The sequence below is a fragment of the Entelurus aequoreus genome, linkage group LG02 (genome assembly GCF_033978785.1).
Source record: "Entelurus aequoreus isolate RoL-2023_Sb linkage group LG02, RoL_Eaeq_v1.1, whole genome shotgun sequence".
NCBI lineage: Eukaryota > Metazoa > Chordata > Actinopteri > Syngnathiformes > Syngnathidae > Entelurus > Entelurus aequoreus.
This window is the reverse complement of record NC_084732.1, coordinates 91293299-91305798: the sequence shown is the minus strand read 5'-3', so window position 1 is coordinate 91305798 and position 12500 is coordinate 91293299. Positions and strand designations below refer to the sequence as shown.

At 36.8% G+C, this 12500-nt stretch overlaps 1 protein-coding gene across 2 annotated transcripts in view; it reads right to left on the bottom strand.

Annotated features, from left to right (window-relative positions):
• The window catches only part of tmem39a (transmembrane protein 39A), a 33583-nt gene that overhangs the window by 20421 nt on the left and 662 nt on the right, over nt 1-12500 (bottom strand). Inside the window, exons 1-2 of one of the 2 annotated variants that reach the window (XM_062069904.1) lie at nt 10669-10688; nt 4548-4725 (exon numbers count right to left, since the gene is read on the bottom strand). In XM_062069904.1, the coding sequence (XP_061925888.1) occupies nt 4548-4660 (113 nt within the window). In that variant the 5' untranslated portion in view covers nt 4661-4725; nt 10669-10688. Of the gene's footprint in view, nt 1-4547; nt 4726-10668; nt 10689-12500 lie in introns of those variants that run through there. The other variant, XM_062069898.1, reaches the window with a different exon arrangement.

Here is a 12500-nt window from a genome sequence, read left to right as displayed (position 1 = left end):
TGATGACATCAGTCAACAATTACAATAATAATGGATTATATTTATATAGCGCTTTTATTTTGATTGTCAATTAGTCAACGATTATAATAATGGATTGTATTTATATAGCGCTTTTATTTTGATTGTCAATTAGTCAACGATTATAATAATGGATTATATTTATATAGCGCTTTTATTTTGATAGTCAATTAGTCAACGATTATAATAATAATGGATTATATTTATAGCGCTTTTATTTTGATAGTCAATTAGTCAACGATTATAATAATAATGGATTATATTTATATAGCGTTTTTATTTTGATAGTCGATTAGTCAACGATTATAATAATAATAATAATGGATTATATTTATATAGTGCTTTTATTTTGATAGTCGATTAGTCAACGATTTTTATATGAATAATAATGGATTATATCTATATAGCGCTTTTATTTTGATAGTCAATTAGTCAACGATTATAATAATAATGGATTATATTTATATAGCGTTTTTATTTTGATAGTCAATTAGTCAACGATTATAATAATGGATTATATTTATATAGCGCTTTTATTTTGATAGTCAATTAGTCAACGATTATAATAATAATGGATCATATTTATACAGCGTTTTTATTTTGATAGTCAATTAGTCAACGATTATAATAATAATGGATTATATTTATATAGTGTTTTTATTTTGATAGTCGATTAGGCAACGATTATAATAATGGATTATATTTATATATAGCGCTTTTATTTTGATAGTCAATTAGTCAACGATTATAATAATAATGGATCATATTTATACAGCGTTTTTATTTTGATAGTCAATTAGTCAACGATTATAATAATAATGGATTATATTTATATAGCGTTTTTATTTTGATAGTCGATTAGTCAACGATTATAATAATAATAATAATAATGGATTATATTTATATAGCGCTTTTATTTTGATAGTCGATTAGTCAACGATTTTTATATGAATAATAATGGATTATATCTATATAGCGCTTTTATTTTGATAGTCAATTAGTCAACGATTATAATAATGGATTATATTTATATAGCGCTATTATTTTGATAGTCAATTAGTCAACGATTATAATAATAATAGATCATATTTATACAGCGCTTTTATTTTGATAGTCAATTAGTCAACGATTATAATAATAATAATGGATCATATTTATACAGCGTTTTTATTTTGATAGTCAATTAGTCAACGATTATAATAATAATGGATTATATTTATATAGCGTTTTTATTTTGATAGTCGATTAGTCAACGATTATAATAATAATAATAATAATAATGGATTATATTTATATAGCGCTTTTATTTTGATAGTCGATTAGTCAACGATTTTTATATGAATAATAATGGATTATATCTATATAGCGCTTTTATTTTGATAGTCAATTAGTCAACGATTATAATAATGGATTATATTTACATAGCGTTTTTATATTTATAGTCGATTAGTCAACGATTATAATAATAATAATAATGGATTATATATATATATATATATATATAGCGCTTTTATATTTATAGTCGATTAGTCAACGATTTTAATAATAATAATAATGGATTATATTTATATAGCGCTTTTATTTTGATAGTCGATTAGTCAACGATTTTTATATTAATAATGGATTATATCTATATAGCGCTTTTATTTTGATCGTCGATTAGTCAACAATTATAATAATAATGTATTACATATATATAGAGGTTTTATATTTATAGTCGACTAGTCAACGATTATAATAATAATAATAGATTATATCTACATAGCGCTTTTTTTTATAGTCGATTAGTCAACGATTATAATAATAATGGATTATATTTACATAGCATTTTTATTTTGATTGTCAATTAGTCAACGATTATAATAATAATAATGGATTATAATTACCGGTATATAGCGCTTTCATTTTGAGAGTCGATTAGTCAACAATTATAATAATAATAATGGATTATATTTATATAGCGCTTTTATTTTGATAGTCGATTAGTCAACAATTATTATAATAATAATGGATTATATTTATACAGTGCTTTTATATTTATAGTCAATTAGTTATTAGTCGATTATTACATTTATCTCACAGAGAAGTGAGAAGCCATTATTCATTCACACATAGGTGGTGGTAAGCTACATTTGTAGCCACAGCTGCCCTGGGCTAGACTGGCGGAAGCGTGGCAGCCAGTTTGCCCGACCACCACCTATCATTCATTCACCAGTGGGGGCAAGGGTGAAGTGTCTTGCCCAAGGACACAACGGCAGTGAATGGGACGGGGATCGAACCTGGAAACCTCAAGTTGTTGGCATGGCCGCTGCTTCAAATGACTATTAAAATGTTGCCCATTTAAAAAAAGGAAAGGCAACTTGCTAAAGAATTTTTTTCCCCCTTGTTTATGTATTTAAAAACAGTTAAAATAGCAGCAATGACAACAAAAAAAACAATTTCAATTCCTCTAAAAGAAAAGTCTTTTGTGATGTTTAAGAAGCTGCACACGGATATATTGATTATTGATTTACTCCTGGCAGTTTTAGCACTCCAATCCAGTGGTTCTTAACCTTTTTTCAGTGATGTACCCCCTGTGAACATTTTTTTTTAATTAAAGTACCCCCTAATCAGAGCAAAGCATTTTTGATTGAAAAAGAGATAAAGAAGTAAAATACAGCACAATGTCATCAGTTTCTTATTTATTAAATTGTAAAACAGTGCAAAATATTGCTCATTTGTAGTGGTCTTTCTTGAACTATTTGGAAAAAAATATATAAAAATAACTAAAAACTTGTTGAAAAATAAACAAGTGATTCAATTATAAATTAAAGCTGCAAGCAGCGTTGGTCTGTTCCGCATTTTGGCAGGTGCTAGTCCTAGGTGTCCCAATACTTTTGTCCAGTGGTAGTCCTGAGTGAGACCTACATAGAGGTTTTTGTTTCGTGTCTCTACGATATTCGTACTGGGAGTTAGATACTTTTGTGTAGTGTACTACCTTCTCTACGTTCTGTGCTCACGCTGGTGCTTTCTGCTTTTAAGCAGCCATCTTAAAACAACAGCAGCGGAGCAACTTTACTGCTGCGGGTCTTTGAAGGCACGTAAAATCAAAACGGTAGCACGTATCAAAACTCTTTCTTCAACTTTTAATCAGAAGGGTTCAATCTCTCTCCTGTAGCAGTTTGAAGCCGAAATGACAAACGCGCTCAGAGGAGATAATGTTTGATGTTTGGTGACCGGTTGTAACAAAAATTTAGTTTTGAAGGAGGAATAGCAAACTTCCTGTTGATTTTTGCTGAAGGATGTCAATCTATGAAATGTAGGTCTAGGCGAGACCTACATAGAGGTATTTGTTTCATGTCTCTAAGACGTTCCTACCGGAAGTTACAAGCAGTTTTGTCTGAGTTTTCCTGTGGGGAGCAGTTTTGTCTCTGTTTTATTCAAAAATTATGTAGAGCACAATTTTGAGTTTTGGGGTTCGTTTTTTTTTTTAGATCGCAATTTCCACCAGTCCCGATGTGTGTGAGAAGTTTGGTGAGTTATTACATATTTTTTCAAATACTACATAATAATATATGTTATTACATATTTGTTCAAATATTACATAATAGGTGATATTACATATTTGTTCAAATACTACATAATAATAAATATTACATATTTGTTCAAATACTACATAATAATAAATATTACATATTTGTTCAAATACTATATAATAATAGATGTTATTATTACATATTTGTTCAAATACTACATAATAATAGATGTTATTATTACATATTTGTTTAAATACTACATAATAATAGATATTATTACATATTTGTTCAAATACTACATAATAATAGATGTTATTATTACATATTTGTTCAAATACTACATAATAATAGATGTTATTATTACATATTTGTTCAAATACTACATAATAATAGATGTTATTACATATTTGTTCAAATACTACATAATAATAGATGTTATTATTACATATTTGTTCAAATACTACATAATAATAGATGTTATTATTACATATTTGTTCAAATACTACATAATAATAGATATTATTACATATTTGTTCAAATACTAAAACACTATCAGTGACTCATAAGAAACAAAACTTACAAAATATATATTTCTTTTAAAGAGTGTGTTTATGTAACTTAGTTTTTATGAAAAAAAAAAACTTGGGTCATAGCGCGCATTACTAGTTTTTGAGCAAATTCAACAATACTGCGATAATGATAACGAGATCATTTTGGTCACAATAAATGTAGAAATGTTCATATTGTTACCCCTGTAGCGCACTGATACAGTACTTGGTATCGTTACTGTGGATATTTGTATCAACCCGCCCGCCCCTGTTCATATTCAAGAGCTCTGCATTGGCGGTTAGCTTGGCTTCTTGTATCCCTACTGTACGCTGCATAGCCCAGCGTGTAGAGCTATTCCTCGTCCTCCAGTGATAACGCTACTTGTAAGCAATGTGCTTCATTTAGGACTGGTGACTTGGAGGCTCGCCAGCCAACCACCAAGTGATTATTTCAGTGAGTGGATACCTGTTCCTGCAGCCCGTGCCGTTGCCCACGTTGCCTCCGACCAGAGTCTGCAGGGAGGGCAAGGCGGAGCGGGTCAACTGCTGTCTGCTGGGACCCCTGCGACCCCCTGGCATGGTCGCCGGTTACCGTGGCAACCCCCGGCGCTGGGACTTCCCCCCCTCGCTCCTCAATGAAGCCACTGCGGAGGGGAGCAGAGAGGGAGGCATGACGTCGGCAGAGAGCACGCGCACGTTTACATTTCACTCTTCAAAGTAAACAGTTACAGAGTCTCCCTTTTGTTCTGGCTTCTTAGAGTGCCATTTTACACTTAAGTCCTGAGAATTTGCGAAATTTAGTCCTACTCTTCTTAAGTCTAAGAATCACTCCTACTCTCCACGATATTTAAGAGACCTTCAGAGGTGTCTTAAGTGGTTAGGAGTTGCCAGCAGGGGATGGCACTGAGGCGAGAGAGACGTGCGCGAACGTTCAGGGAACGGAACAATGTTTTGGTTTTTTTGATGACGAGCAGCTGATCAAACGGTATCGTTTAGACAGAGCGGATATTATTTTTGTCACAGATTTAATACTTTTCGATTCCTTGTTGATTTCTGCATGTGTCTGCAGTGGGCTAGTATATATAGAGCCACCCACACCAGTTTCAAATTAGTTGCCTAATTAATGAATTGGAAAGAAAATGTTATGACAGTAGCGTATGTGTGTGTGTGTGTGGCCCTTTAATAGGTGACAGCATGTGAGGTGAGTGACGTCAGTGAGTGTGTGGGCGATAGAAGAGAGGGAGCGGTAGCGTGAGTGCCGGCGGGGACTAGTTTGTTTTGTATTATTTTGTAGTTTATTGTCAAAATATACACTCCCATTGTCCACTTAAATATTTCCAAGTTATTTCTTTATTCTTAGACAACGGATTCCCTTCCGTGATTGGTCATTTCTATGGACACAGAAATGACGTCACCTAAAATTCCGTTTACGGCACATAGTAATGTCGTAATTCAGCTCTGAGTGTGACACTTAAGATTCAGTCCTACACTTCGCTGAAAGTGTGAGTAAGACGCTTGATAACTAACTTTTAAGTGCAGCTTTCAGCGAATAATTTATTTACTCTTAAGTCAACTCTTAGCAGACTTCTTAGGAGTAATTCTAAGAAGCTTGATAAGTACGGCCCCTGGCCTTTATCGCTGCATTTGCACCACTTCGTCTGTGCTATTCCTTCACAATGTCTTACGCAGACTTTTGGAAAAGAGGAATGGACACATGGAAACAGTATTACACTTAAAATTATTTCATGAGTCCCCTAAACATAAACACTGTGATGTTTATTGCATTTTAAGTCATTTATACTGCCTTTCACACTGACTTATTGTACAAAGTTGACTTGGTGTCGCAAGACCAGGGGCCGTACTTATCAAGCTTCTTAGAATTACTCCTAAGAAGTCTGCTAAGAGTTGACTTAAGAGTAAATAAATTCTTCGCTGAAAGCTGCACTTAAAAGTTAGTTATCAAGCGTCTTACTCACACTTTCAGCGAAGTGTAGGACTGAATCTTAAGTGTCACACTCAGAGCTGAATTACGACATTACTATGTGCCGTAAACGCAATTTTAGGTGACGTCATTTCTGTGTCCATAGAAATGACCAATCACGGAAGGGAATCCGTTGTCTAAGAATAAAGAAATATCTTGGAAATATTTAAGTGGACAATGGGAGTGTATATTTTGACAATAAACTACAAAATAATACAAAACAAACTAGTCCCCGCCGGCACTCACGCTACCGCTCCCTCTCTTCTCTCGCCCACACACTCACTGACGTCACTCACCTCACGGCCACACACATACGCTACTGTCATAACATTTTCTTTCCAATTCATTAATTAGGCAACTAATTTGAAACTGGTGTGGGTGGCTCTATATATACTAGCCCACTGCAGACACATGCAGAAGTCAACAAGGAATCGAAAAGTATTAAATCTGTGACAAAAATAATATCCTAACCACTTAAGACACCTCTGAAGGTCTCTTAAATATGGTGGAGAGTAGGAGTGATTCTTAGACTTAAGAACGTTGATAAAAAGCTTTTATTCTTAAGTTTGAGAGTAGGACTAAATTTCGCAAATTCTCAGGACTTAAGTGTAAAATGGCACTCTAAGAAGTTTGATAAGTACGGCCCCAGGGGTATCCAAACTTTTGCCACGGAGGCCGTACACATGCGGAGCCATTTTGATCATTTTCATTAGTGCTCGCCTCAGTTTTGTTTGTCTGTATTTGTTTATTTGAAGGACAATGTGCAGTTACATTAAGAAGATGGCTGCACCACATTTAGCACCATGCTCATTTCCATCTGTAGTCCTTACACCAGGGGTCACCAACCTTTTTGAAAGCAAGAGCTACTTCTTGGGTAGTGATTAATGCGAAGGGCTACCAGTTTGATACACACTTCAATAAATGGCCAGAAATAGCCAATTTGCTCAATTCACCTTTAACTCTATGTTATTATTAATAATTAATGACATTTACACTTAATTGAACGGTTTAAAAGAGGAGAAAACACGAAAAAAAATGACAATTAAATTTTGAAACCGTTTATTTTCAATTTCGACTCTTTAAAATTCAAAATTCAACCGAAAAAAAGGAGAAAAACTAGCTAAATTGAATCTTTTTATGGAACATTAGTAATTTTTCCTGATTAAGATTAATTTTAGAATTTTGATGACATGTTTTAAATAGGTTACAATCCAATCTGCACTTTGTTAGAATATATAACAAATTGGACCAAGCTATATTTCTAACAAAGACAAATCATTATTTCTTCTAGATTTTCCAGAACAAAATTTTTAAAAGAAATTCAAAAGACTTTGAAATGAGATTAAAATTTGATTCTACAGATTTTCTAGATTTGCCAGAATCATTTTTTTGAATTTTAATCATAATAAGTTTGAAGAAATATTTCACAAATATTCTTCGTCGAAAAAACAGAAGCTAAAATGAAGAATTAAATTAAAATGTATTTATTATTCTTTACAATAAAAATAAAAAAATGTACTTGAACATTGATTTAAATTGTCAGGAAAGAAGAGGAAGGAATTTAAAAGGTAAAAAGGTATATGTGTTTAAAAATCCTAAAATAATTCTTAAGGTTGTATTTTTTCTCTAAAATTGTCTTTCTGAAAGTTATAAGAAGCAAAGTAAAAAAAATAATGAATTTATTTAAACAAGTGAAGACCAAGTCTTTAAAATATTTTCTTGGATTTTCAAATTCTATTTGAGTTTTGTCTCTCTTAGAATTAAAAATGTCGAGCAAAGCGAGACCAGCTTGCTAGTAAATAAATACAATTTAAAAAATAGAGGCAGCTCACTGGTAAGTGCTGCTATTTGAGCTATTTTTAGAACAGGCCAGCGGGCTACTCATCTGGTCCTTACGGGCTACCTGGTGCCCGCGGGCACCGCGTTGGTGACCCCTGCCTTACAGTATATGGCGCATCTAACATCCACTATTAAAATGACACAGGATTGAAAATACACAACAGTATTACAATTACACAATGATAAGCAATTTAAAATACAAGTACAATACATAGAGCAGTGTTTTCAAACTTTTTGGAGCTAAGGCACATTTTTTAGTACAGAAAAAACGGAGGCACACCACCAGCAGACACGGTCAAAACATTCAAGGCCTACTGAAAGCCACTACTAGCGACCACACAGTCTGATAGTTTATATATCAATGATGAAATCTTAACATTGCAACACATGCCAATACGGCCGGGTTAACTTATAAAGTGACATTTTAAATTTCCCGCTAAACTTCCGGTTAAAAACGCCTTTGGATGATGACGTATGCGTGTGACGTAGCCCGGGGAACAGAGGTATGCCTTCTCCATTGAATACAATACAAAAAAGCTCTGTTTTCATTTCATAATTCCACAGTATTCTGGACATCTGTGTTGGTGAATCTTTTGCAATTTGTTTAATGAACAATGGAGGCTGCAAAGAAGAACGTTGTAGGTGGCTGTAGCAACACAAGGACCACTTACTCGGATAGCAGACGCCTAGCCGATGCTAGCAGACGCCAAGCCGATGCTAGCAGACGCCTAGCCGATGCTAGCAGACGCCTAGCCGATGCTAGCAGACCCATCGCACGGATGATCTGGCAACGGAAGTATTCGGACCCAATGTGTAACCCTACAAACTGCTCTGTTTTCATCGAACAATTCCACAGTATTCTGGACATCTGTGTTGGTGAATCTTTTGCAATTTGTTTAATGAACAATGGAGACTGCAAAGAAGAAAGTTGTAGGTGCGATCGGTGTATTAGCGGCGGACTACAGCAACACAACCAGGAGGACTTTGAGATGGATAGCAGACGCGCTACCGTGAGTACAGCTTTGGCTTCCAAACATTTGATCGCTTGCCCGTACGTGCGTGTCGCTATGTGCATGTCACGTACGTAACTTTGGGGAAATATATGTTTCTTGCTGACTCTGATGGCGGCCGGGGTGTCGTCGAGGGCTACAACGCCCGCCACCGCTCCGTAGCTAAGTTAGCTTCAATGGCTCGTTAGCAACATCATTGTTAAGCTTCGCCAAGCTGGAAATTATTAACCGTGTAGTTACATGTTCATGGTTTAATAGTATTGTTGATCTTCTGTCTATCCTTCCAGTCAGGGGTTTATTTTATTTTGTTTCTATCTGCATTTGAGCCTGATTCTATCACGTTAGCTCCGTAGCTAAAGTGCGTCAACGATGTATTGTCGTGGAGATAAAAGTCACTGTGAATGTCCATTTCGCGTTCTCGACTCTCATTTTCAAGAGGATATAGTATCCCAGGTGGTTTAAAATACAAATCCGTGATCCACAATAGAAAAAGGAGAGAGTGTGGAATCCAATGAACCCTTGTACCTAAGTTACGGTCAGAGCGAAAAAAGATACACACTGCACTGCTCCTCTAGTCCTTCACTCTAACGTTCCTCATCCACGAATCTTTCATCCTCGCTCAAATTAATGGGGTAATCGTCGCTTTCTCGGTCCGAATCTCTCTCGCTCCATTGTAAACAACGGGGAATTGTGAGTAATCCTTCCTCCTATGACGTCACGCTACTTTCGGTATAGGCAAGGCTTTTTTTAATCATCGACCAAAAGTTGCGAACTTTATCGTCGTTGTTCTCTACTAAATCCTTTCAGCAAAAATATGGCAATATCGCGAAATGATCAAGTATGACACATAGAATGGATCTGCTATCCCCGTTTAAATAAAACATTTTAATTTCAGTAGGCCTTTAAACTCCACCAGGTTGTCGTGCCTTATTTTGAGTTTGTTGTTGTTTTCCTGCGTGTAGTGCTTTAGTTCCTGTCTTGCGCTGTTATTTTGGAGAACCCTTCCTTCCTGTTTTGTTGGTGTTTTCCTGTAGCAGATTCACGCCTGACCTGCTTTGTGTTAGCAATCGAGACTATTGAAGTTGTGCGTACGCTATCCTTCCTTGTGGGGACATTGTTGATTGTCATGTACGGATGTACTTTGTGGACGCCATCTCTGCTCCACACGCTGTAAGTCTTTGCTGTCGTCCAGCATTCTGTTTTTGTTTACCTTGTAGCAAGTTCAGTTTTGCTCTCCTTTTGCATAGTCATCTCTAAGCTTCAGTGCCTTTTCCTTTGCCTTTTGTTCATTTTTGGTTTAATCACCATTTTACCTGCAAGCCGTCTCCCGCTGTGCTCTGCATTTTGGGATCACGACAAACCATCCTCGACGCATTCCGACTTCTACAAAGCAATGAACTACCTGCTGCCACCTACTGATATGGAGTATTGCATGGTTAACCTGCCGAGCTCTACACAGCACAGACACTCCACAACGGCACATTATAATTATTGATTTGCAAAAAACATTTTTTGGACCAATTAGGTGAAGTTGCAAAATTTCCCACGGCACACCAGACAATATCTCACGGCACAGTGGTTGGAAAAGACTGACATAGAGGGTATGTGAGTTATAAATCAGTGGGGGGTGAAGTTATAGTATTTTAGCAGCTTCATTTGAAGTGCAGGAGCCATCAGATGGTTGTTCAATGTTAGAGGTCCCTGGGACCCAAAAGGGCCTCAGTCCCAGTTTGTAGAAGGAGACAAGATGGACATACGTGAAGGTGAGGTGACTAAAGGTGCAGCTAGAAGTTTGTAGAAGGAGACAAGATGGACATACGTGAAGGTGAGGTGACTAAAGGTGCAGCTAGAAGTTTGTAGAAGGAGACAAGATGGACATACGTGAAGGTGAGGTGACTAAAGGTGCAGCTAGAAGTTTGTAGAAGGAGACAAGATGGACATACGTGAAGGTGAGGTGACTAAAGGTGCAGCTAGAAGTTTGTAGAAGGAGACAAGATGGACATACGTGAAGGTGAGGTGACTAAAGGTGCAGCTAGAAGTTTGTAGAAGGAGACAAGATGGACATACGTGAAGGTGAGGTGACTAAAGGTGCAGCTAGAAGTTTGTAGAAGGAGACAAGATGGACATACGTGAAGGTGAGGTGACTAAAGGTGCAGCTAGAAGTTTGTAGAAGGAGACAAGATGGACATACGTGAAGGTGAGGTGACTAAAGGTGCAGCTAGAAGTTTGTAGAAGGAGACAAGATGGACATACGTGAAGGTGAGGTGACTAAAGGTGCAGCTAGAAGTTTGTAGAAGGAGACAAGATGGACATACGTGAAGGTGAGGTGACTAAAGGTGCAGCTAGAAGTTTGTAGAAGGAGACAAGATGGACATACGTGAAGGTGAGGTGACTAAAGGTGCAGCTAGAAGTTTGTAGAAGGAGACAAGATGGACATACGTGAAGGTGAGGTGACTAAAGGTGCAGCTAGAAGTTTGTAGAAGGAGACAAGATGGACATACGTGAAGGTGAGGTGACTAAAGGTGCAGCTAGAAGTTTGTAGAAGGAGACAAGATGGACATACGTGAAGGTGAGGTGACTAAAGGTGCAGCTAGAAGTTTGTAGAAGGAGACAAGATGGACATACGTGAAGGTGAGGTGACTAAAGGTGCAGCTAGAAGTTTGTAGAAGGAGACAAGATGGACATACGTGAAGGTGAGGTGACTAAAGGTGCAGCTAGAAGTTTGTAGAAGGAGACAAGATGGACATACGTGAAGGTGAGGTGACTAAAGGTGCAGCTAGAAGTTTGTAGAAGGAGACAAGATGGACATACGTGAAGGTGAGGTGACTAAAGGTGCAGCTAGAAGTTTGTAGAAGGAGACAAGATGGACATACGTGAAGGTGAGGTGACTAAAGGTGCAGCTAGAAGTTTGTAGAAGGAGACAAGATGGACATACGTGAAGGTGAGGTGACTAAAGGTGCAGCTAGAAGTTTGTAGAAGGAGACAAGATGGACATACGTGAAGGTGAGGTGACTAAAGGTGCAGCTAGAAGTTTGTAGAAGGAGACAAGATGGACATACGTGAAGGTGAGGTGACTAAAGGTGCAGCTAGAAGTTTGTAGAAGGAGACAAGATGGACATACGTGAAGGTGAGGTGACTAAAGGTGCAGCTAGAAGTTTGTAGAAGGAGACAAGATGGACATACGTGAAGGTGAGGTGACTAAAGGTGCAGCTAGAAGTTTGTAGAAGGAGACAAGATGGACATACGTGAAGGTGAGGTGACTAAAGGTGCAGCTAGAAGTTTGTAGAAGGAGACAAGATGGACATACGTGAGGGTGAGGTGACTAAAGGTGCAGCTAGAAGTTTGTAGAAGGAGACAAGATGGACATACGTGAGGGTGAGGTGACTAAAGGTGCAGCTAGAAGTTTGTAGAAGGAGACAAGATGGACATACGTGAAGGTGAGGTGACTAAAGGTGCAGCTAGAAGTTTGTAGAAGGAGACAAGATGGACATACGTGAAGGTGAGGTGACTAAAGGTGCAGCTAGAAGTTTGTAGAAGGAGACAAGATGGACATACGTGAGGGTGAGGTGACTAAAGGTGCAGCTAGAAG